The 22,338-nt window shown below is 41.7% G+C and overlaps 2 protein-coding genes across 4 annotated transcripts in view; both read left to right on the top strand.

Annotated features, from left to right (window-relative positions):
* The window catches only part of pdlim2 (PDZ and LIM domain 2 (mystique)), a 33,512-nt gene extending 30,521 nt beyond the window's left edge, over positions 1-2,991 (top strand). For both annotated transcript variants that reach the window (XM_080432262.1, XM_080432263.1), the window contains exon 9: positions 577-2,991. In XM_080432262.1, coding sequence (XP_080288388.1) covers positions 577-769 — 193 coding nt within the window. In that variant the 3' untranslated portion in view covers positions 770-2,991. The remainder of the gene's footprint in view (positions 1-576) is intronic.
* A 5,389-nt stretch (positions 2,992-8,380) lies between these two features.
* The window catches only part of adgra2 (adhesion G protein-coupled receptor A2), a 44,224-nt gene continuing 30,266 nt past the window's right edge, over positions 8,381-22,338 (top strand). Inside the window, exons 1-2 of one of the 2 annotated variants that reach the window (XM_080432333.1) lie at positions 8,381-8,779; positions 9,377-9,700. In XM_080432333.1, the coding sequence (XP_080288459.1) occupies positions 9,438-9,700 (263 nt within the window). In that variant the 5' untranslated portion in view covers positions 8,381-8,779; positions 9,377-9,437. Of the gene's footprint in view, positions 9,701-22,338 lie in introns of both variants that reach the window. The other variant, XM_080432332.1, reaches the window with a different exon arrangement.

Raw genomic sequence — 22,338 nt, forward strand, 5'->3', positions numbered from 1 at the left:
CATGCACACCGAAATAACATCCGTAACAGAGTTATGAGATACTGATATACTGTTACTGATACTTTGCCCTGTGGTAAAAAGTGAACCATGCGATATCTATGAATTATGCGTGTCAAAACGGTAAGTTACAGATTGAATTTGCTCATATAATTAGCTGATCATTATAAACTCTTATTATTTGTCATGTTTTCATAATCGGTACAGTATGAAACTGAAGGAAATACAATAGCATACCATTTCTTTACTGGAAATGGAAAAGAGAACAAATGGATCCGATGTAGTTATGTAGTCACTAGCTCTTGTTAATACTTTAGATTGGTTAAATATTTATAAAAGCCACAGACAGGCCTAACCACTTTCAACCTGAAAAATAGCAGTCATGTTGCGATGTGTCGTGAGCTTATATTTCGGCTATTTTCACTACTTTAGCTCAACACTATCATACAATGAAGGATTAAATGGGGCATTCATTTATGAAGAAAAAAAACGTAAATATGGACATACTGTACAAGGTTTCTGCCCAACAGCGACGATGTGTCCAAATTCAAGTGTCTAACTCCACTTGCCTCTCCTCAGCACACAGGCGGTACGCATTATGGACGACCGCTACCGCCACCCAGAGTGTTACACGTGCACAGACTGCGGTCTCAACCTGAAGATGAGGGGTCACTTTTGGGCCGGGGAAGACATGTTTTGCGAGAAACATGCACGGGAGAGGTACCAAGGCCCCGGTACCTCTCCTCACGCTACGGTCTCTCCCCGACATTGAGGCCCCCCCCCTTCCCTCCCACCCGGAACGCCTTACTGCCACTGAGGCCTCCCCAACCGCCTTACTGCCCCGCCCTGGAATCGGAAGGTAGCCGCCTCCGCCTCGCCTTTCATGCTCCCCACCTCATCTGACTCTCAAATGTACAGACCATGGGCTGGGCAGAGGTGCGGAAGCGGGCAGGGCATTTGACCATGTGTGAGAGGATGCACTCTTCTGATACTGTAGCATTTAACCATACTCTGCAACGTTATCATTCACTTGCTTTCCTTTTCTTGTTAATCGTTCGCGGAGTGGAGCTTTGTTTAGCGGTCAACCCAGCCGTTGTGACCTATTTAGGATTTTCTTAGCTGGCGTGTACAGCTCTTTCTGGTTCCAGCTACAGCATAATGTATTTAAGCGACGTTTTACTTAACACCGCCTGATCAGACCAACCCAAGCAGGACTGGTTTTCTGACATTGGCAAGGATCAGTATAATGACAACAAAATAATGCTTTTTGACTCTCCCGCTGACCCATTTTTTGAGCAAAGGGACCAAATATTTCACCTGAACTACATGCTATTTGGGAAAGGTATTCTACACAGACATTGGTTTGTGTTCAGGTGCGTGTGTGTGTGTGAGAGTGAGTGAAAGAGAGTTTGTGTGCATGCTATCACATGCACAAATGCACTGGTTCCTACATGCCACCTTTTAGATCTGTGTGTGTGTGTGTGTGTGTGTGTGTGTGTGTGTGTGTGTGTGTGTGTGTGTGTGTGTGTGTGTGTGTGTGTGTGTGTGTGTGTGTGTGTGTGTGTGTGTGTGTGTGTGTGTGTGTGTGTGTGTGTGTGTGTGTGTGTGTGTGTGTGTGTGTGTGTGTGTGAGATCAAGTTCAAGTCATCCCTTTGAAGTGCGTTAACATCATATCACAAATGACTTTGAAAATTGCTCAAGAGTGTCAGACCAAAGGCCTTTTGGTTATTTCTATTTTCTTTTGTAAGCGATCCTATTAGTTGAAATAATAATGTATTGTTTTTGTTTCTGTTTTGTTTTCTTGCTTATAAGGGATTATAGATTCATGCAACATGAAATGATATTTTTGATGTTTCTTTGATAGAACTATATACTACTTTTGAATGCATAATGTAAGTGTACAGAAGTTGACTTCTAGTGTGAAAAAAATTGCTGAAAATGCTATGCCTGTCCTGATATAGCAGTACTCAAAGCATGATACATCATAATGTTCATTTCATATCACACATAATAAAATCACACAACATGAAGCATATGCAATGGAGATGCCTGTTTTGTCATTCAAAAGCTTTACTGGAGTTCCTGGTTATAATGTAAGACATTTCTGCAATAATGTCTCACTCACAATGGATGGATATACTGTAATGATAAGCCTCAACCTTTTGTGTGATTTTGTGTTTTAAGTGTCTATATCTGCAGGCTTTGGGGAAGAAATTAGACCTTTGCCTGTATTGTGTGCATGTGTGACAGAGCTCCCCAGCTACATGTTTGTGATTGAATTTCATGTACACCAGCTTGGAGCGCTTCCCATTTGTCTCCTTTCCATGCTGATAAGTATTGGCAACTCATTAACTCTCAAACAAACAGATAGCGCAAGTATTTTCCTCCCAAAACTTTTGGTAACCTATCTGTTATTTGTAACTTGGCACTGGCCATATTAGATGGTGTTTTGTAAAAACATAAATGGTGTCTTGCTTCTCTTAAAATACAAATCCTTTTCTGTAGATTTTATCAATACATTACAAAGGAATACAACTTTAAATGTATGCATTATACAGTACATCATGCTGGATTTGCCCCCAGAAAGGTTCTGAGGCAAGGTCACAGCTGTGCATGAGCTATACGTTTGCCATATGGGCTCAATGACAGATTTGTGACGATATAACGACTAAACTGCTAAACGACTAACTGCTAAATATTCCATCAAGCGTATCTGCTCTAAACAAATGCAATGTTATTAGTCTGTAAAGGGATTTGAAGGCACGACTGTATAATTACTGTAGGGTAGTGGCTTTCAAACGTTTTGTGCCCAAGGCACACCTGTATTCATAGAGAAGATAGCCAATATACAAGCTCACAACGCTGTGATGCTTTGATAAAATGGGGACGCCAGTTTGAAAGTAGTTAAATTATGTTTTTGTTAGGCTATAGAATGTCCCACTGTATTGGGAAATTAGTGCACACAAAGTACCGACATTCAAAGTTAATTCATGACTCTTTGTATAGTTTTATACAGTATATTGCAATAATAATGTGCGGATGTTACAAAATCCCAAGGTATATCTGGATTTGGCTCCTATACCGCGGCACACCGTTTGGGAACCACTGCTGTGGGGCTCTGCTTTTAAACATGGAATGTGCAATCTATTGGCAGCCTTGTTCTTAATGTTTGGAACTTGTTACAAACTGGTTTTAAACCAGGTGAGGCGGCAAATGTGCAATTAGAAATGCTTTATCCCCAGGGTACTCAACCAGGCGTTACCCATGGAGCTGATGAAAGGTGTCCCAAAAGTACCCAAATGGCTTCATTGCATAACAGGTTTACCGGTGGCGGTGAGTGTGCATGCGTGTGCATGTGACGTCTAAAATCACCATTGCACCACTGGTTATCATAAGGAGATGGATAACTCTGGCATAGATGTTATGTGCCGTAATGTGACCAAATATTTTACTATATGAATTGATTAGTCTTGGAATATGGCAAATATCTATTCATCTATGACCGTTACTCATTTGGGAGACTTTTGGTGAAGATTTCTTTGGGCATCGTCACGGACAGAGTAGTGGCGTGCTACATGGGTCTCCAGACTGAAGTGAACTTAACTGAGGACGGGGTGAGTGTGGCATGTACTGTAGGGGCCCAGCACCATGAATTGCCATGTACCAGTCAGAAAGTCAGATTCTGTTTTTTGGGGGTTTTTTTACGACAAACATACACTTCATATTGAGGAAACAAATAAAAGGAACTAAATAAATAACCCTGCAATTGTTATGTGACTTATGTAGAGTACAAAGAGAAGGTTGTGTGCACATCCCACGCCTGTATTTAGGCCAGGTGCTGGACATCAAGGAAGAATCAAGAAAAAGAAGGAGGAAGTCCGCACACTGTTCTCAAGCTCCAAGAAACTCACTTTTTTTATTTATGCAACGTTTCGACCTTCTAGGTCTTCACCAGGCAAATATCTTAGAGTAGTCATAAATATTACCCCATTATTTTCAAGTAGGCTACTTGTCAAACGAACCTCTTGAAAGTCAAACCTCAAGAAATTCAACAAATTGTCTCCAGAGTAATTCCAGGATGATGGTGTTAAAATTAACAAAGCAATAATTGTCACATAATATGTTTGAATTCCCATTTTTAGGGATCGAGAGATTTATAATTTGCTCAGATTGAGGGTAATTTAGCAAATATTGTTTTATTGGCGTTCAAAGATTATCTGCTAGATGGGAAAACAAATAACATATAATAATTTACATTTCACCTATAGTGTGCATGCCAGAAGGGGGCACCATCACCATAGCTGTCTTTAATGCATACCTACAATATCATGCTGTAGAAGTTTCTGTTCTTTTGCCTAGAAGTAGTATGATTACCTTAAGACATTATACAGTAAGATGTGTTTTATGAAGTTTGGCTTTGTCATTTTGTCAGTTTTGTCATTTTCATTTTCAGGCGATGTATTTATATATTTATTTTCGTTTTCAACCCTAAGGATGGCGATGTCAGACTGTGTCAGTCAGTCAATCCGTCTGTCTGCCGGTCCTTCCCTTATTTCTTAATGACTGGCTTGCTATGGAATTTGCAATGCACCTTCCTAGATTCAGCTTTAAGAGTTGTTAATTAAACACTATACATTAGTTTGTCAATGATGATCTTGTCAAGTTTTTAGACATTATTATTATCATCACATACGTATATATTCTATGCACTCTGCAACACTTCTATGCATCCCATGTCTATAATGCATTATTACATTACAGTCATAAACATTATTACATAAACACTCATAATATATTTGAGTCTTATAACACTATAATTATAGTTGTAACTAATAAATACTCATAGCTTTATAACAATAATCATACCTCATTATAAAGCATTTTACAATGACTTATAACGTTCTGGTATAAATGCATTATCTGCTTATCACACTGTATAATTAAAGTTATAAGCACTCAGTACTCATAACACAATCATAGCACATTGACTTTATACAGTCAAGTATCATAATAGTTGTAACTTAATTAAAAGTACGGGACTGTATATACAACAAGATTACTCTGCAAAAATTGTTGAATCAAGGGTTGTATGATTAATTGAAGATCTCATAAATGTCAATATGAATATATGAATATAAATGTCCTCCAAACCATAGCAAGTAGAGTAGATGGGGTGTGGCTTTGATATGCTGCTGGCCCCCCTCTAGATGGCATAAGTTCCCAAGGAAAGACACTGAGAGGCGAGGGGGTCTGACGTTTCTTTCCCTGGAATTGGAATTTTCTTTTGTTTATCTGTTGGCAGGGACAGAGTTCTGCCTCAATCAAGGCAGTCATTTGGTCTGAGCTGTGATTGTGCTGAAAACCCCTTTTCTTTTTTCTCTCCTTGATAATGCTAACGTGCGATTAACCCTCAGTGATGATGACTCTGTGTTAATTTAACTTGAAGGATTTTTGCTGTGTGGAAAATGCCCTTAAGGGATCATCCAATAACCATGTCTTGTTGTCATAACCGAAAGCCTGCGTCATTTCCACCAAACTTTTTTAAGGACGTTATCTCAGTTCTGCTCCAAGTATCTCAGCCTTCCACCTTCGCTTCCCAGTGTTCTCCCCTTTCCCAATACCCCACCTGGAATGGAGTCCAGATGTGGAATGGAGAGAAGGAGAGAGATTGCTTGCTTGGCTATAAGGAGAGTGAGGGGGGTGGGGGGGGTGCACAGAGAGAATGTTGGAACGACATAAAAGTTTGTCTGGATGCCATTAAGTACAATTTGATGTAATGTGCAGTTTGGGACGTGACATTTTAAATGGAAACTGTGCGCTCCAGATGAGAGAGATTTGGGCCTTGCGGAGATGGAGGGGGGAGGGGGGAGGTGGTTCGGGGGGGCGGGGGGTGTTGTACTTGAAGCCTTATTTAACAGCTTGGATAAACAGCCCTCTGTTTCATCGCTGAGCAGGCGCCCATCCACTCCTTATGCTTTCCTTCAGTAATCATGCCGGCTCTCTGAGTCCGCTCCAGTGTACAGTATCATATACAGGAATAACAAACCGGGGTCCGCCGCGTGGGTCAGAGCACACTGAACCATTGTGCAACCTGGCACGCTCGCATGACTGAGGTGCCTGCCTTTTTGGGTATGTCAGCGAGTACACGTCAAGCCCAATTGCTTGAAGTCCCTCTTCAAATGCTTTGCCAGTTCACCTTTTCATATATCAAAATGCTCTCCAGATTTGAATCGCTTATAGGTTTCCGTCCTCCCTGGGATCTCGTATATCAAAAAGTATTTTTAAAACAGAAATCTGTAGCAATACCTTGGATATCTTTCCAAGGAAAGGAACAAAAAAAAGCTGACACTGAGGCCTGGGGGAAGTTTATGATCTTGTGTATTCTTTGGATTGTGTGTGATTATTTTGGGAAATGAAAATTTCATACTAGACAGTATTGAATTTTATTCTTTCCACTCAACAAAGAAACTAATTATTTTAGTAGTCATTGAAAATGTTCTTCTTTTTCAGTTTTTGGTGGCAAAGCTCTGGGTGAATTCCTGCAGCACCTGTACAGTGTTTGTTTACTACTGTATTATATAGTAACTACACAACACAAATAACATTGCACAGACACAGTACAATGCAATCTATTGACTTAGGTTTGGTTTTACTAGCACCTCTTCTAATTTAACAGGTTGCTTTTTGATTAAGCTGACTAGCTTAAGAAGCTACTTCTAATAATGAGTCTTGAGGCTATAGTCATCAGCCTGAGGTCATTATGTCAGTAAAACAGAGCAACTATAATCTCACCTAATTACGTAAAAGTGCCAACCTATTTATAAATATCTGGTGGGTATTGACTATGTGAACCTCTTTAAATCCACTCCATCATTACAATGAAAATGCTCCCACTTCATGTATAATAACAATTACCCAACAAACATAAGTAATTAATGATTTAATTTAGCTGTCAGTTAATGAACACAGTGAAACCAAGAACTCTAGTCCTCATCGATGCATGGCATGCCCATAGATGTACAGTAAACCACAACAAACTGCAACCAGACCTTGTGTTCATAGAATGCAACAACCCAGCAAGAAGAACAGTATTGGCTTGTAATTAATGTGCTGTGCTGTGGTTCTATATCATCGATTAAAAAAACAACAATTCAAACTATCCATGAGAACAGCATTCTAACAATAGTGTGTTGCCTGGCTGGGTGTGTATGGTGCTTATGGGTGCACCACCATACACGATATTGATTGAACTGTCTTGATTATTAGACATGACCCCCATATGTGAACTTAAGATCTGCACTGTCTGCTCTGTTCTCTGGGATTACTGACTAGTACTGCTTGACTATGGTACATTTGCACATGGACTACTGTATGTACGCCACAGAACTATCACAGATATCTGTTGTGAGACATATAGGATACTTATACTTATATTCACTCTTCGTATATTCATTGTTGATAGAGTGTACATACTGTATGTTATCCAGATGCTCACTGCTAAAGGCCAGTTGATGCTGTGCGTAATCAAACACATATCCACTGTCTAGAATAGTATGTACACAGGCTCTAGCCATTGGCGATAAATATCTATTCATATATATTCACTGATGAAAGATTGTACATTTATATTTATGGAATCTGTCAGACCATGTGCAGATGTCTATTGTCAGACTGTTTATTTTACTTTATGTTATTTTAATTCTTACCTCTCTACTCCTGTCTCTATACCTGTTCCTCTCTGTTTGACGCTTACTGCTGCTGTTATTGCTACAACGCCTGAATTTCCTCAAAGTGATCAATAAAGGTTTATCTTATCTTATGGACTTATCTTATTAGGCATGGGCCAGCTGCCCCCAACCCTAACTGACCCCCACCCCATCCCACTACCACCATCTCTCCCATCATCATCATCATTATCATCATTTTGAATAGGTCTAGACTCTAGAGTCTGTAATCCTTCTAAAGTGATGTAATGATGTTTTGTTCTTCCTATTTTCTTGTATTGTTTTCATTTTGATCTTGCCTCTTTTTAATTTGTTCTTGATCATGTTTTTGATCTAGTTGTTTTTAATCTCGTTTAATATTGTGCTATTTTGCTTTTGTTGATCTTAAAGCACTTTGGGCTGCATTTGATGTCATGAAAGGTGCTATACAAATAAAGTTTATTATTATTATCAGCATCATAAGGATTTTTTTTGTGCAGGTGTGAGGTGTGCAGGTACTAGGTTGGTCACATCACACGTGAAACTCATTTTTCAACTGGGTCGTAGGCTACATGGAACATGTCAGCACTAGGACCCGGCGCATTGGAGCGCAGACGGCGACGGAATGCGCGCACTTGGGATACTATAGTATCTGAACGTGAGTGTGACAGAGTGTGACAGAGTGGCAGGCAGGAGAAACCGCTAGATTTGGGATATAACACAGGAGTCGATCTGATCAAGACCATCTCAATTCGCCTGGAAGTCGGTCGATTTCTCGTTTGGATCTGATTTTTCTTTTCTCACTGCAACAAATCCACGGAGAACTGCTGGATCATACGAAAACGCCACATTTATCTTGGACAGCCCTGATCGAAACAAATGACAAAGTTTCACTTTGTGAATAATAAATGCGTTGGCTTTTTGCATTGGATGACAGTTTCAGTCTGATGACTGCTGGACCCAAACCACTGGAATAACTCTGTTCAATAAACTGTTGTGGAGTTAGATAGCCTAATGGTTTTCTCTCTCTGCGTCTGGAGACACTCCCAACTAAGCGCTTCTTATATCATTTCCATAAGGTCATTCTGCTATCAGCAGCTTTTTTTAACCGAAAAAAATCTTAAGCAATTCCTATCCGACGATTTAGGCTGGAATACGTTAGACTATAAACGGAATTTGTGAACCATATGGCGCTATTAAGGGAGTTGAACGGACAAGCTGCCACGACATAACGGGACAGTAGAAAACTTGGATATTCGGGAAGGTAACCGGAAGACTCGCCCCAAAGCACGCTCGCCCCCATTTTTTTTTCGCGTACAGCGGTTCTTGTATATGTTTTACTGAGGATAAGGTTAGAAATAAGTTTAGGGTTAGCCATAGTTTTACTGAAGTTAAGTTTAGGGATAAGGTTAGGTTTTGGCATAGTTTTACTGAGGTTACGGTTAGGAATAAGGTTAGCTTTTAGGCATAGTTGTACTGAGGTTACGTTTAGGAATACCTGGTGAATATTTTCCCCGGGGCGACTGTGTTTTGGGGCGAGCGTTTTGGTATTCTTTGGGAATGGCTTAGAGATGATGATGTCTGCTGGTTGTTGAGTGGAGTTACAGCAGCTCTTTTACAGCTTTTGGTATTCAATTTTAGACCTGAAAGTTTTTTGCTCCTTGCCCCTTGAAAAGTGCTTCACCGTGGAGAGATGGGATGACGGGGGGCAGGTGAGGTGACATTAGACTAGGGACAATGTTCGTGCCCGGCGTTGGCATCCCGCTGCTGGGACGTGTGTTGATGCTGATGATGCTGCTTGTACTGCAGCGTGCCTCCTCGTCCAGACTGTCCCAACAGGCCTGTCCGGGGCTCATCATCACCAGCAGCTGCAGCTGCACAGATGAGAGGTCAAAGACACATAGCAGCACCTCTGTTACTGGGAAGCGGGTCAGCTGCAGCAAAGAGGACCTGTCTGAGACTCCAGATGCCAGCCTGCTCCCCAACAGGACCGTTACTCTGTGAGTTTGTAACAGTATTCTTTCTGACACTTTTATGAACATATTGATTGAATACTTTATTAACGGTTAGCAAAAAAAAAAGCACAGAAAGTACAGTTCTATACAAAATAATGCTAAAAGGATTAAAGCCAAGAAAGCACTATGGCTTGTTTCCATTGGGGTCCTGTGTATTCAATTCATCAAAGATGACTAGACTGGTCATTATGCTGCTGCCTCTACACCTCCAGGGAATCTTAAAAATTACCATAATTTTTTAGGTAAAGCAAAGGTGGAAACAGTTTGGAACAATTTGGTAGAAGTGCAGTGTGCATAATTTACTTTACTTTTACCACTTTTGGCCTTGTAATATAGGCTATATATTTTAAAAGAATAGCATACAAGCTCACACCAGCTATTTTAGCTATTTTTATTTTTTTTGGAAAGTACAAGATGGTGCTTAATAAGAGGTTAATGGGCCTACAACTATGAGTGGTTGAAATATCATATTGCTCAAGACTAATTTGAATGCGTCAAAACTAAATGGCCTCATGTGGACAGCCTGGTTCATGCCTACTGTTCTCGCCCGCACACCCACGGCTGTGACCTCACGACCTCGGATCCAACTGTATTGAAGACTTGCTGAGGTAATGAGCCTTGTTAGGTCAGCAGTTTACATCTTGATCCAGTTTAACTCTGTAGTGGAATGCTGAACTTAGCTTCTCTGTAAAGCATTAAGAAGATCAGTGAGGGGGCTGGCTGAATGCAGCCGTCATCCAGCCCTGCCTCTTTGTCACAACTCTGACACTTTTTAAAACTGACTTTGACCCAGGCAAACGCTCTGGGTTTGCCCCCCGTTCCTCCCCGTCACCCTCTGTACACGTGGTGCAGCTGACTTGAACTTGCAAAACTAGAATAAACAGAAACACATTTCTACTCTTCTTTTTTTTTATATCCTCTGCTGTGTGCCGTAATGGTGGGTTGGCTCCTTCCTTTAATACCATAACATCCCTTCAATCTCAGCCTGTTGCCTCACACAATCGCCTTCTGTTCAGGAAGGAAAAGTGTCCCGCTCTGCAAACCTATGGTGAGAATATAGCCTCACACTGGATGGCTCTTAAATCAACCTGGGTCATTTTACTATGATGAACGGCTATCGTGAAACAGTTTACATAAGTTGTTGTTATTGGACATTTCTGCAAGGAGAGCCATCAAAATGTCCAAATTAAGGACAATACTGTCCTTTAAGACATACAGTATGGTCTCCATACCATTCCATACCGTTCCCTCAATGACCTTTCTTGAGATTTTGGAAATAGGTTTCCAAGAATTTCTATTCTTATACAGAACTTTTTGTTCTGGGTTGCTCAGGGGCAACTGTTCTTATGATGACTGATTGAACCAAGTCTTCAAAGACTTAGCTCCTCCACGTTCCCACAGAGCCTCGCTGTCTTTCTGCCCGACCTTGTGGGAGCAGCCACACATGGGCACAGTAAAAAGTCCAAAAAGCCCCATTGGAGCATAGGAGGCACAGGGAAAGGGGTTTATACCCGCCAGAGCTGAAGGCAGCCAGCGGTCCATTTATAGGGCCTTATGTTTCTTGGTTAATAAAGGCAGGATACACATCTGGGAAACACATTGCTGCAAACCAGAGGAAAAAAATAAAAAATAGCATGGGTGGCAGCGGTGGAGGTGATTTAAGATAATCTCCCTTCCCCACACCTACTAATTTCACTTTATTTGTTTTCCTACATATGTTTAGCATTCTGTGACACTTTTATGAGTCTGTGTACAAGGAGCCAACAATTCCACCCTTAATCCATGTGAAAATCCACCATTTTCTCTACAAAGTCGGTTAAATTCTCCCGAAGATTCAACAACCTTCTCCGAGCAATTCATACTCTCATCCTTGCTCCTGATATTAGCTCCAGATGTGGAATGTAAGAAGTTGTGTTGATATTCCTGTTATTCCTGACATTCCTCAGTCTGTCCGGAGACTGCAGACAGTATTCCAGGTGCAGTAGGGGTGCTGTGCGTGCCGTACAATTGCCTCAATCCCTCCCCAGGCCTGACGCCCCTGATGCGCCGCCATGCAGCCCTACTAGCCTCTCTCTCTTGGGGCAGCCTGGAGGAATGTTCTCCATGCCGAGCAGTGTAGCAGGGGCAAGGGCTGGGGGGACACCAGGCCCAGGGCTTCCGGGGCTGGCCGCTACATGTAATGCACAACAGCTGGCCCCTGTGAACATTCCAGCTGAGGCCCCTCAGCCTCATGGGAAATCCCGACGGGGATTTGTTTATTAAAACTATTAGTTGGCTGTTTGTTGTTCCTGCCAGCTGTAAAGGAGCAACCGGTGACCCCCAGTATTGTCACCTCCTCCTTCGACTCACCACTACACCTTATCGTAGCTCGAGATCACCAGAGAGTAACCGTGCCAATGCCGATGACTTTGATTGCAGGACTGTATATCTGATTTTATCTAATGGCCTCAATATTGATGCAAGAGATGTTAAACTGCTGCATCACTTCCTTCTCCGTTTAAATTAACTCACACGTATCACTGGTTTATAATGTTGCATAATTCTATTTGCTGATAGCAGCCTTACGCCGTGATTTACAGTTGCAGTTTCTCTCTCTCCCTCTTTTTCTTTATCTCTATACAGTATACACACTCTTGCTCCCCATTTCTCTCCCCTTCCCCACCCCTCTATCATGAGTTCATCCACACGCAGTAACTCTCAACCTAAATATTTAGTCGTCTTGGTAGGAAACTGCCATGTCTAAACTCCTTCCAGATGTGTGCCTGCGCAGGCCTGTGTTTAGGCCTAATTATGCACGGCTGTGAGGGGAGCTGGATCACTGGGAGAGGAAGAGGGGAAGGGGTAGAGAGAGAAGAAGGAGAAGAAGATGATGATGATGAAGATAAGCACGGAAAAGAGAAAGTAGGTGAAACAGTTATGCTGCTGTGGAGGAGAAAGTAAGAACAGGAGATGGGGTATACAAACGAGTGGAAGAGTCGCAGCGAAGGAGAAAGACTAAGTGGGAACTGGGAAAAGAGAGTTGAAACAACGGATGAGAGCAGAGAGAGAGAGAGAGAGAGAGAGAGAGAGAGAGAGAGAGAGAGATGGAGGATGGAGGAGGGAGAGGAGAGGCTTGGCAGGCTGCTCAGAGGGATGTGTCTCGGGAGACTACAAACTCCCCAGACCCTGACTAACAGACCTTTAGACACTGGGGTTAGAGAGAGGAGTCTGTGATTCTCAGCACAGTAACATAGCATCACATACTGTACATAGCATTGTTTCCAGTCATTCAAGAGAGAGTACTCTACTTTGGTAATTTTGGTAACGAATGAAAGCATTTGAATTGGGATCCAAGCATAACATATGCATTCTATTCCTTTTACTCGTATACTCATATACCCGTACACTGCAGAGACGTGGTATTTGGATTTCAGCAGACAGAGCAAGAGAGCACTGCAGTATAGGAGGCAGAGCGTAGTCCTTGCATTATGAAACCACACTCCTCACTTTGCCATTTGTTTTCACCCTCGTCTGTGACTTATGACTCTGGCTCAGTGAGTGCCAACCTAAATGAGTGGGCACAGATGGTCGGGGAGGGGTCAGTAGTGCCCGTCCTTGGCAGTCAGGACCCGGCACTGTGAGGAATGCAGTGCCGCCACCCCCCCGCACACACACACATACAAACACACACATGTATACAAACACACACACACGCTAGACAGCTGCAATAGAGCTGCACCCAGCATGGTTGCTCCTGGACCCTGAACTTTCCATGCACAGCTCCATGGTAGTCAAGTGTCGAATGTAAAAATACACCAAACGGTGCTGAAATTCATGTTGTTGACAGACACTATAAATGTTTTCTAACAGTTGCTGAAGGCCTGCTTTATCCAAGTGAGGATTTGCTGAGCATGTGTGCTCTCTTTCAGCAACGCCCTGCTACATTCACATTCTCATTCCCACCTGAGTGCTAGTACAACACAGAGAAGGTGGAGATTAAATGCCTTGATCAAAGCCATCTTGACAATTGTTATTGATAGAGTGGAGGGCATCATTCATTAACTGTCCTCACCTGAGCTTTCCCAGCTGGTTCAGGGATCTGAACTCCACTAAGCTTCCAATCAGAATGACCTTATATTTCCCTGTAGGCTGCATGCACTCCATGATAGCCAGGCCTTCATCACGTCCGGAGAATGTATCAGTAAACTAGTTCCTGGCAGACAATCCACCTTTTATCTTTCATTGGCTACAGGGTTAATGAGCATGTCTCTTATCAACCATTTTGTCCTCTGAGTCACATTGCGCGTCTCTTTACTCGTGCGCCATGTGTGGATACCAAAGGAGTAGCAGATGTGTTAGCGGTTTATGTCGGGTCTTGTGAGTCAGTATGTGTTGAGACGGGAGTATGCCCATGAAACGTCCCAACAGCCATCTTATCAGTGGGGTGAATTCCAGTCGCCGGGAGAACACTGGAACCCCTGGCGTTCCTGCAGGGAGATGGTTTATTTATGTGGGGAAAGGTGTTGAGTGGGGGTTGGGGGGGGGTGCTCTCATTCGCATGTGTTTCTTGGGGCATTGGGTCAGCAATAAATCAAAAAAGCAAACAAAAGGCCTGACACTGGATACTTAACGGCACTTTAAACTAACAGCGACCGCACCTGTCAGTGCCACACAGGCCCCGAACCTCCCGCCTACACAGGTCAAGGTAGTGGACACAGCTGGAGACTGCATGGGACATCTTGCAGCACCTACCATATTTGCTATTTCTCCCCATTTTCTCTCCTTCCCTCTCTCTCTCTGTCTCTCTGTCTGTCTCTGTCTGTCTGTCTGTCTGTCTGTCTCTCTCTCTCTCTCTCTCTCTCTCTCTCTCTCTCTCTCTCTCTCTCTCTCTCTCTCTCTCTCTCTCTCTCTCTCTCTCTCTCTCTCTCTCTAATGAGGATGGTGATTAATACATATTTCCCTTAGTTTTCACCTTATGGCGTTTGTTGATCAAAATGCTGCAATTATCAGACTGAAAGAACAGAGAGGCGTGTTGTCATAGGAACCTCATACCCCCAAGCGACATTTTGTTATTTTAGTTTTTCCTTTCGCGTAGCTCTTCTTATCTTCCTCCAAAAACGCCTGACTGCAGCTTTTCCTGGCCAGCTCTAAACTCTCTTCCCTCTCCCCATGTCTGACCACAATGGGGCTGCAGCACATGGATACACATGGAGGTAATGGGTGTCTATAGTGGGAATGCCTGTGGGTTATATACTGTGTGTGTGTGTGTGTGTGTGTGTGTGTGTGTGTGTGTGTGTGTGTGTGTGTGTGTGTGTGTGTGTGTGTGTGTGTGTGTGTGTATACGTGTGTGTGCGTGCGTGCGTGTCACTGTACTGTATGTGCGTGGACATTAGTGTGTGTTTATACCATGTTTGCTCCTAGAAAACCCTTCACCAAAAAGAGTACGGCTGGGTTACAACAAATCAAAAATTTAACCCAATTTCAATTGTGAATTATTAATTGAAGTTTTAATTATTAGTTAAAAATCCATAACTTTTTTTTGTGTGAATAAAACGTGATTTTGGTAGAGAATGTTAATATAATATAACTAAGACATCTGCTGTTGTGGCTGTAGTTGCAGTCTTCTATTGAGAAATGTATCCTTTGTTCGGGTAGGACCACTGCTGGTTGACAAGAGGTATTGCATGAAGGTCAAAGTGCAATTTAACCTCTGCCCAAATGCACTTTCCGTTATAGATCAAAAGTTTACATTTTGGCACTTAAGCAAGGGACCCAAGTTTGAATCCCGGGTAGGACATAAATGTTATGGATTTCAGCTTTAAATCTGTTTCAGCTACATAAACGTGTTCATAATATTCTTTCCTCATTTATTTATTCATCTTTTTGGCATTTATTTATACATTTATTGGCATTTTATGCTTTATTTCAGATAGATACAGTAAGAGAGAGAGACTTGAAAGGTGCGAGAGAAAGGGGGGATGTCAATGACAAGCGTCTCGGGTCAGATTCAAACCCACCCAGGTCAGCTGCTAGAAGGACTTCTAGCAGCCTTATTTATATGATGTGCGATTTTTCTCTGTGATCCACTGGGGCACCCTGATCTTCGCACAACACTGTTGTTATTCAAGTATAATAATAACTCAGAGCATCAAAACATTTAAAATCTTTTACTGTAATCCTTCTATCCTCTGTTCGTGCTGTAAATCTAAATGTGGTTGTGCACCCCATTAAAATTGTCAGGGCCAGTTGTGAAATTAAGCATTAAGCTTTTATTGGACTGAGCATTTAAATTGATTGGGTAAATTGTTGTTTGCATTATAGTGAATAATGAATTATATGTATCTTAAGACATTTTATTTGTTTTAATCACTCTGACTGTTGCTATCACATAACGAAATGCCATTATGATAATTTAGTTTTTACTAAAATGGTAGATTCTTTCCAGATTAGTTGAAGTGAAGTACTTTTTATGTGGACAGTGCATTTATATTCACTGGTGGCCACAAACTCAGCCACTTTTCTTTAAATAAATTAGTTAATTTTCCAAATTACTGCAGCCAAACAGAAATGCAATATTTAAAATACCCAATTATATGCAAGGCATTAGCACTCTATAAAGGCATTGATCGGATATTTGGGGGTACAACGATTTTAGCCTATCCTTTGTAAAAGTAGACAATTTTCCCAGCAGTCTTTGTATAGGAGTGGAATACAGAGCCTGGTTATGAGATAGAACAATGAGACAATGTTATTGAGGCATAGGCCACATTCCTCCTGTCTCAAAAGCCTACATTCACTAAATTGCCTCATTAAAAGTGTAAAAACACTTTCGGCTGTGATTAAGCTGGTTATTATATTACTGTTTCGCAATCATAAACTTTCTAATTTGGTACGCCTCTAAGGCGGGGACAAAGAATATTACAAATAATGTTGCTTACTTTATTTTGGTTTTTAATGTCTGACCATTAATATACAGGGTAGCTACTTGTTTTGTTAATTTATTGTCAGTGAGTGTCCATCTTTTTGTGCATTTGCAGTCTTCAGAAGATAAAACCCAAGGGGAGGCAGGCGCCTGTTGTACTCTACAAAATTAAAATCCTTAGCGTTAATTTAACTCTTGAGAATGTACAAATGCATAATTATATTACAAGTCCGTTTGGTTAAATTTGTTCATTCTCTGAGTTACAAATGGATAAATTAAAACCGATTTTATTGTTTCTAAAAATGTGTTTACTAAAATGGTAGCAAAATGGTAGTTGCTGGGCCATAATAACTGTGTGGGGTAATCAGATTACTCGGTTACTTTTGGAATACTTTTCTATATTTACTTAATCGTACGACACAGTCGTGCAAAAACAGCTGATCTGCAAGCTCACAGCGCAGCGGGATGCATTGTTAGTTTGTAGATCTGCTATTTTCACATAAAAAACATATTTGAATGTTTTTGACAATTCTCGCATATAATGACATGTCCAAAATAGGAATGCCAGGTTGAAACAAAGTGGTTAAAAGTATTTAATCTGATTTACAGGCCTGACTGTGTGCCTGTGTGTCTGTGTGCACACATATGGGAAGGGCGTGCATGGCCACAGGTCTCAAAATAGGCTTCAGTCCTCCTCTCTCTAATTAGAGAGGTTTAGAAAACCCGGATTTTAATTTTAGACCCAAGAGTAGCTTTTGGACCACTTATGCGCACACACACTCACTTACTCAAATATATGTACTTTGCATACAAATAAATCTTATAAGTCACACACAAATGTATGCACCCAAACAACCGAACACACATACATAGACAGATATGCACACACACACACACACACGCACACGCACACACACACACACACACACACACACACACACACACACACACACACACACACACACACACACACACACACACACACACACACACACACACACACACACACACACACACACACACACACATACACACACACACGTACACATGAAACCACAAACCACAAAGCCTTACTCCCTTGCCCAGCCTGGTAACCCATGCACAATGCAGTACACTCTATAATAAGCAGTTCCACGTATCAAATACAGGAGCTCACCCTCCTATCAAGCCACAGGGCAAGAAAGTATGGAAATAGAGCTAAGTTTAGCTAGATAAACTACATACTATAAATGACTCATTGATTTTGCCTTTAGCATGGTAAGAATTTATTGTGCCACTCTTGCCTCCTCTCTCTCTCTTTTGAATTGTTGAATTACTCATTTGGCGTTCACAAAATAATTTCAGAAAAAAACATTTTGCACACGATTACACGGATGCCTGTTCCCATGACATTTAATAAATGGGGACTTGTAGCTTGGCGGTGTTCCCTGTTCCCTGCTACGAGCCCTCCGGCGAGTCAGGGACAATGGCCACATTCACATGTTGACATGCGTTTACTGCCAAAGTGCCTGTTTTGCTCAAGGGCCTCTAGTGTCTTCATTACGTCGAGCACTGTGACCCCCTGAGGACAGGCCAGGGTCCAAGGGTGCTCTCAGGACCGCTGGATGAGGTGGCTCTGCCTCTTTCTGCAAAGGAAGGGTTAAGCTATTTGGATGGACCCACTGTAGAGTGGCTGGTGCATTCTGGAGGCTGCCGATAAAGTGTTTAACCACTTAAGCCCCATGTTACTTTGCCCAGTACTGCGCATTAAAACAAATTCTGCCTATAATGACATGCCGAAAATAGGGATGCCAGGTTGAAGGTGGTTAATGCAACAAAGATGACACAGGTGTGTGTGTGTGTGTGTGTGTGTGTGTGTGTGTGTGTGTGTGTGTGTGTGTGTGTGTGTGTGTGTGTGTGTGTGTGGGTGTGTGTGTGTGTGTGTGTGTGTGTGTGTGTGTGTGTGTGTGTGTGTGTGTGTGTGTGTGTGTGTGTGTGTGTGTGTGTGTGTGTGTGTGTGTGTGTGTGTGTGTGTGTGTGTGTTTTATGTGTGTTTTGTGTGTGTGTGTGTGTGTGTGGTGCATGTGCGTGTGCGTGCGTGCACACACACACACACACACGTGAGTGTTTGGGTGTGTGTGCAGTTGTACATACAAGCAACCAGACTACTGTACCTCTACAGGCAGCTTAAAAAAGAGAGCAGTTTGTGCATTTACTGTACATGCACGTTAAACTTATCCATACTTACAATATGCATGTCTCTCATGCATGCATGCTTGCTACCGCTGCAGCCTTTATCCAGCTACCATTCTGTCTGTGATTATATCTATCCCTGTACAATACATTCCCAAATCCTAAGGATATTATTATTAACATCCTTAAAAGCTCTCTTTTCTGTTTCACGGCCATGTCCTACATCATATTGTACAATGATTTCCTCCTCTCAAACACTACACACCAATGTTTGTTTTGTCAAGTCATACCATGTTTAGACATGGGTTATAAATGTTAATTATTCTTAGTGTTATCAGATGGATTAGCCACTTAGTACAATGCAGAAAGTTTGTCAGAAACAGCACCGGAAGCTTTTAGACAATCACAGGATAAGTATTTTTAAGTCAATCTTGTTTTTTTTTCTTTCTCTCTTTTGTACGAGATTGATAATACCTGGCGCAGATCTGAAATGTCCTTATTGCATACTCCACACCATGCAGGTTAAAACAATATCAATTATTTTCAGTTATTTGGCACAGGGCAGGGCATATTACCCCTCTTATTGGGTAAAGTCGGGCAGCTCTCAGCTCTGACTAATCCAACTTTTTACTGAGACACCAGCTTTCCCCAGCTCATTATCTACTAGGTGAGAGTGTGGTACTACAAAATATAGTCTCACAGAGGCCTTTTCTATTTAAACATTAGCCTGGGAAACACAGGTAACAGCCAAGTTAAGTAATGGAGCTTTTAATGAAGCTCTGGGTTGTGATTCACTAGGTCTGTCCGCATCACTCAGAGCGCCATGTGCGTGATGTCTAGTGATATTTAGAGAAATCTTGCCATGTCTACTTAGTTCTCCTATGTAAATTGCCAATAGTCTTGAAACAGAATTCCAGAACTGTAAGCAAAAATGACTCAAAATTTAGATTGAAGGAAAATGCAACACAAACAAAGGCATGTTCTGTGTAAAATGCTCTCTACTGAAATGTACACAAATCACAGCATTCTCTCTTTTTTTAAACACTGTTTATTTATTTAAGCAGAAATTGTTTTCTTTCGATGAGTTACTCTTTCCATGTTACATTTACGAGTTTAGTTTTTTATATTTTATGAATCTAAGTATTGCTATGCTATCACCCAGATCAGTGCATCCACCATGAATGCACTGGCCAGTGCACTGGTCAGTTACTCAGCATGCTGAGTAACTGGCTTAATTCAATAGTGACGCATTGAATCTCTCATTGAAAATCACTCTCATTATCTGGCTGTCATTGCTCTCAGTATTAGGACTGGATTTGGGGCACGTTAACAAACGCTTTCAAGGGCTCTCGTCTTTCAGCTCGCGTGTGGTCCTTAAAGCAAAGGGATCTATCCAAAGTTAAGTGATGTTTACACAGTGGCTCATTTGGTTGTTTTTACTTCTCTTTATTACGTTGAACCTGCCTCTCACTCACTCTCTCTCTCTCTCTCTCTCTCTCTCTCTCTCTCTCTCTCTCTCTCTCTCTCTCTCTCTCTCTCTCTCTCTCTGTTGACCTTGGGTGATGAGACCAATGGTCTGGGAGACACAGTAGGGGGGAGTACATAATCTTCATTCATATCCTCATGTTATTCTGTTTGATTGTGACTCACTTAGATCTACATACATCCTTTAAACGACTCATAAGTCCACTGCAGCAGTCCAAGGTGTTGGCTTGGTGAGTGATGTTGTAGTGTATTATCTCCACTTTGAAAGAGAGTGCTTGAAAGGCCGAGATAGACAAGCAAGGGGTAATGAGCACAGGCAGCTTAGACCGCAGATGGATTCTTATTAAATATAAATCCCTCCTTAAGTCTATCATCCTATTTGTGGTCCGTGGTGGAAGCCTGCAGCTACAGACAAAGTTTCCTCTTTCAGAAGTGGAGACAGAGAGCCAGCGAGAGGCTCCAGCGTGCCTAAACAATTGGATGGCAACAGGGATTAACTGGCATGGGAGCATGGCAATGCAGATTCGAATAGCAAACAGTTGCGTTCTGGATAGATGCTAAACAAGGGTGGAATATCTCCTCAGTCTCCGCCAGTGTCCATGTCTCCCATCGACAAAGTGTTTTGGTGCAGGGAGACTGGACAAGAGCTGGATTATTTTTTTTACACCAATCCTTTAGTGGGAATTGACAACAAACAGGATATCCTCTTTCGTTTGCGGAAGAGTTTATAACACGCCGCTTGTGGTCAGTGGAGGAGACGGAATGAGCTGTTTTCCCAGCATCCAGCTGTCTCTTGAATAGCTGAAAGGACTCTGTTCAGCTGGAAACAGTGTTGGTACTGTGTGTATTACATAGCATGCCTTCCTACTTCCACCCCGGGCATCATTCCTTTGTAAAACAGTGGTATAGATAGTAGATGATAGAGGATAACCTCAATCCTAGGACAACTGCAGCAGGCAAACTGCGTTGGCAGACGATAAATCATAAAGGTACACAGATGTACACATATAGGGCCAGCCTCTTCTCCCAGATGTGGCAGCAGGTGATGTGACGTGATTGAAGCTGCTATAAAAAAAACAGACAAAGTTGCTTTGGTAAATTCTTGTAATTGTGGTTTATTGCAGAAATTTTACACAAATGTGGCGTTTTAGATTCGTTTTTTTTTTTTACCCCAGATTTAAATGTGTGCATTTACATTATAACTTTCCTATAATACATAGGAAATCACTACTGGAAGTGCCTGCACAAAAAAATAAGGGATGGCAAAGATAAACAAAACAAACAAATTCAAAATTCTGAGATCTGTCAGATTTATTCCATGATGATCAGTGTACTTAAAGTGATCCAAGTACAAAAGGAAAAAGAAAAAAGAGAGAGATATGAACCATTCATGGATTTCTTTTAAAACCTTTCTGTAGTCAGAAGTCACCGTTGCAGCTCTTCCCGGAGCAGTGAGAAGAGCGGAAATAAATCAGTGAGAGAATACAATTTGGGACATGCTGACATGCCCCTGTGTGTCCCTCAAAGGCTTTGTGGGTTTAGGAAGCAAATTGAGCAAACCAACAAAGTGAGTGGCACGGCCCAGGGAGGGGCTGCTGTGGTTTGCTACTGCTGAAACAGGGCTCTTTGTCTGGCAGTTACTTTCTCCGCCGCACACTAAAGAAAACCCTGAGGTAACAGTGAGGCACTTTATACAGGGCCATACTGTTTTCCTGATAGAGTACTTGACCATATTTTGCTCATTATTTTCTCCTACAATGAGATGAGATGAGATGAGATTATAAGCGATGAGATGAGAAGTGATGAGATGAGAAGTGATGAGATCAGATGAGGTATTAAAGGTTAAATCGAGGTGAGGTGAGATTAAAAGAGGCATGAAATTAAATGACATGAAACTAGATGAGAGAGGTAAGATGTGCTAAGATGTGGTAAGAGGAGCTAGTACCAGTTTCCCTGTAGACAGACGACCCCCCCTCCCCTTTTTTTTGTATATATATATTTATTTATTTTAATGCTTTTTTTGTACATAGTGGTATTTTTTTTCCTCTGTATTTTTATGTTGATT

Source organism: Gymnoscopelus braueri (assembly GCF_963280865.1).
Source record: "Gymnoscopelus braueri genome assembly, chromosome: 7".
In the NCBI taxonomy this organism is placed as follows: Eukaryota; Metazoa; Chordata; class Actinopteri; order Myctophiformes; family Myctophidae; genus Gymnoscopelus; species Gymnoscopelus braueri.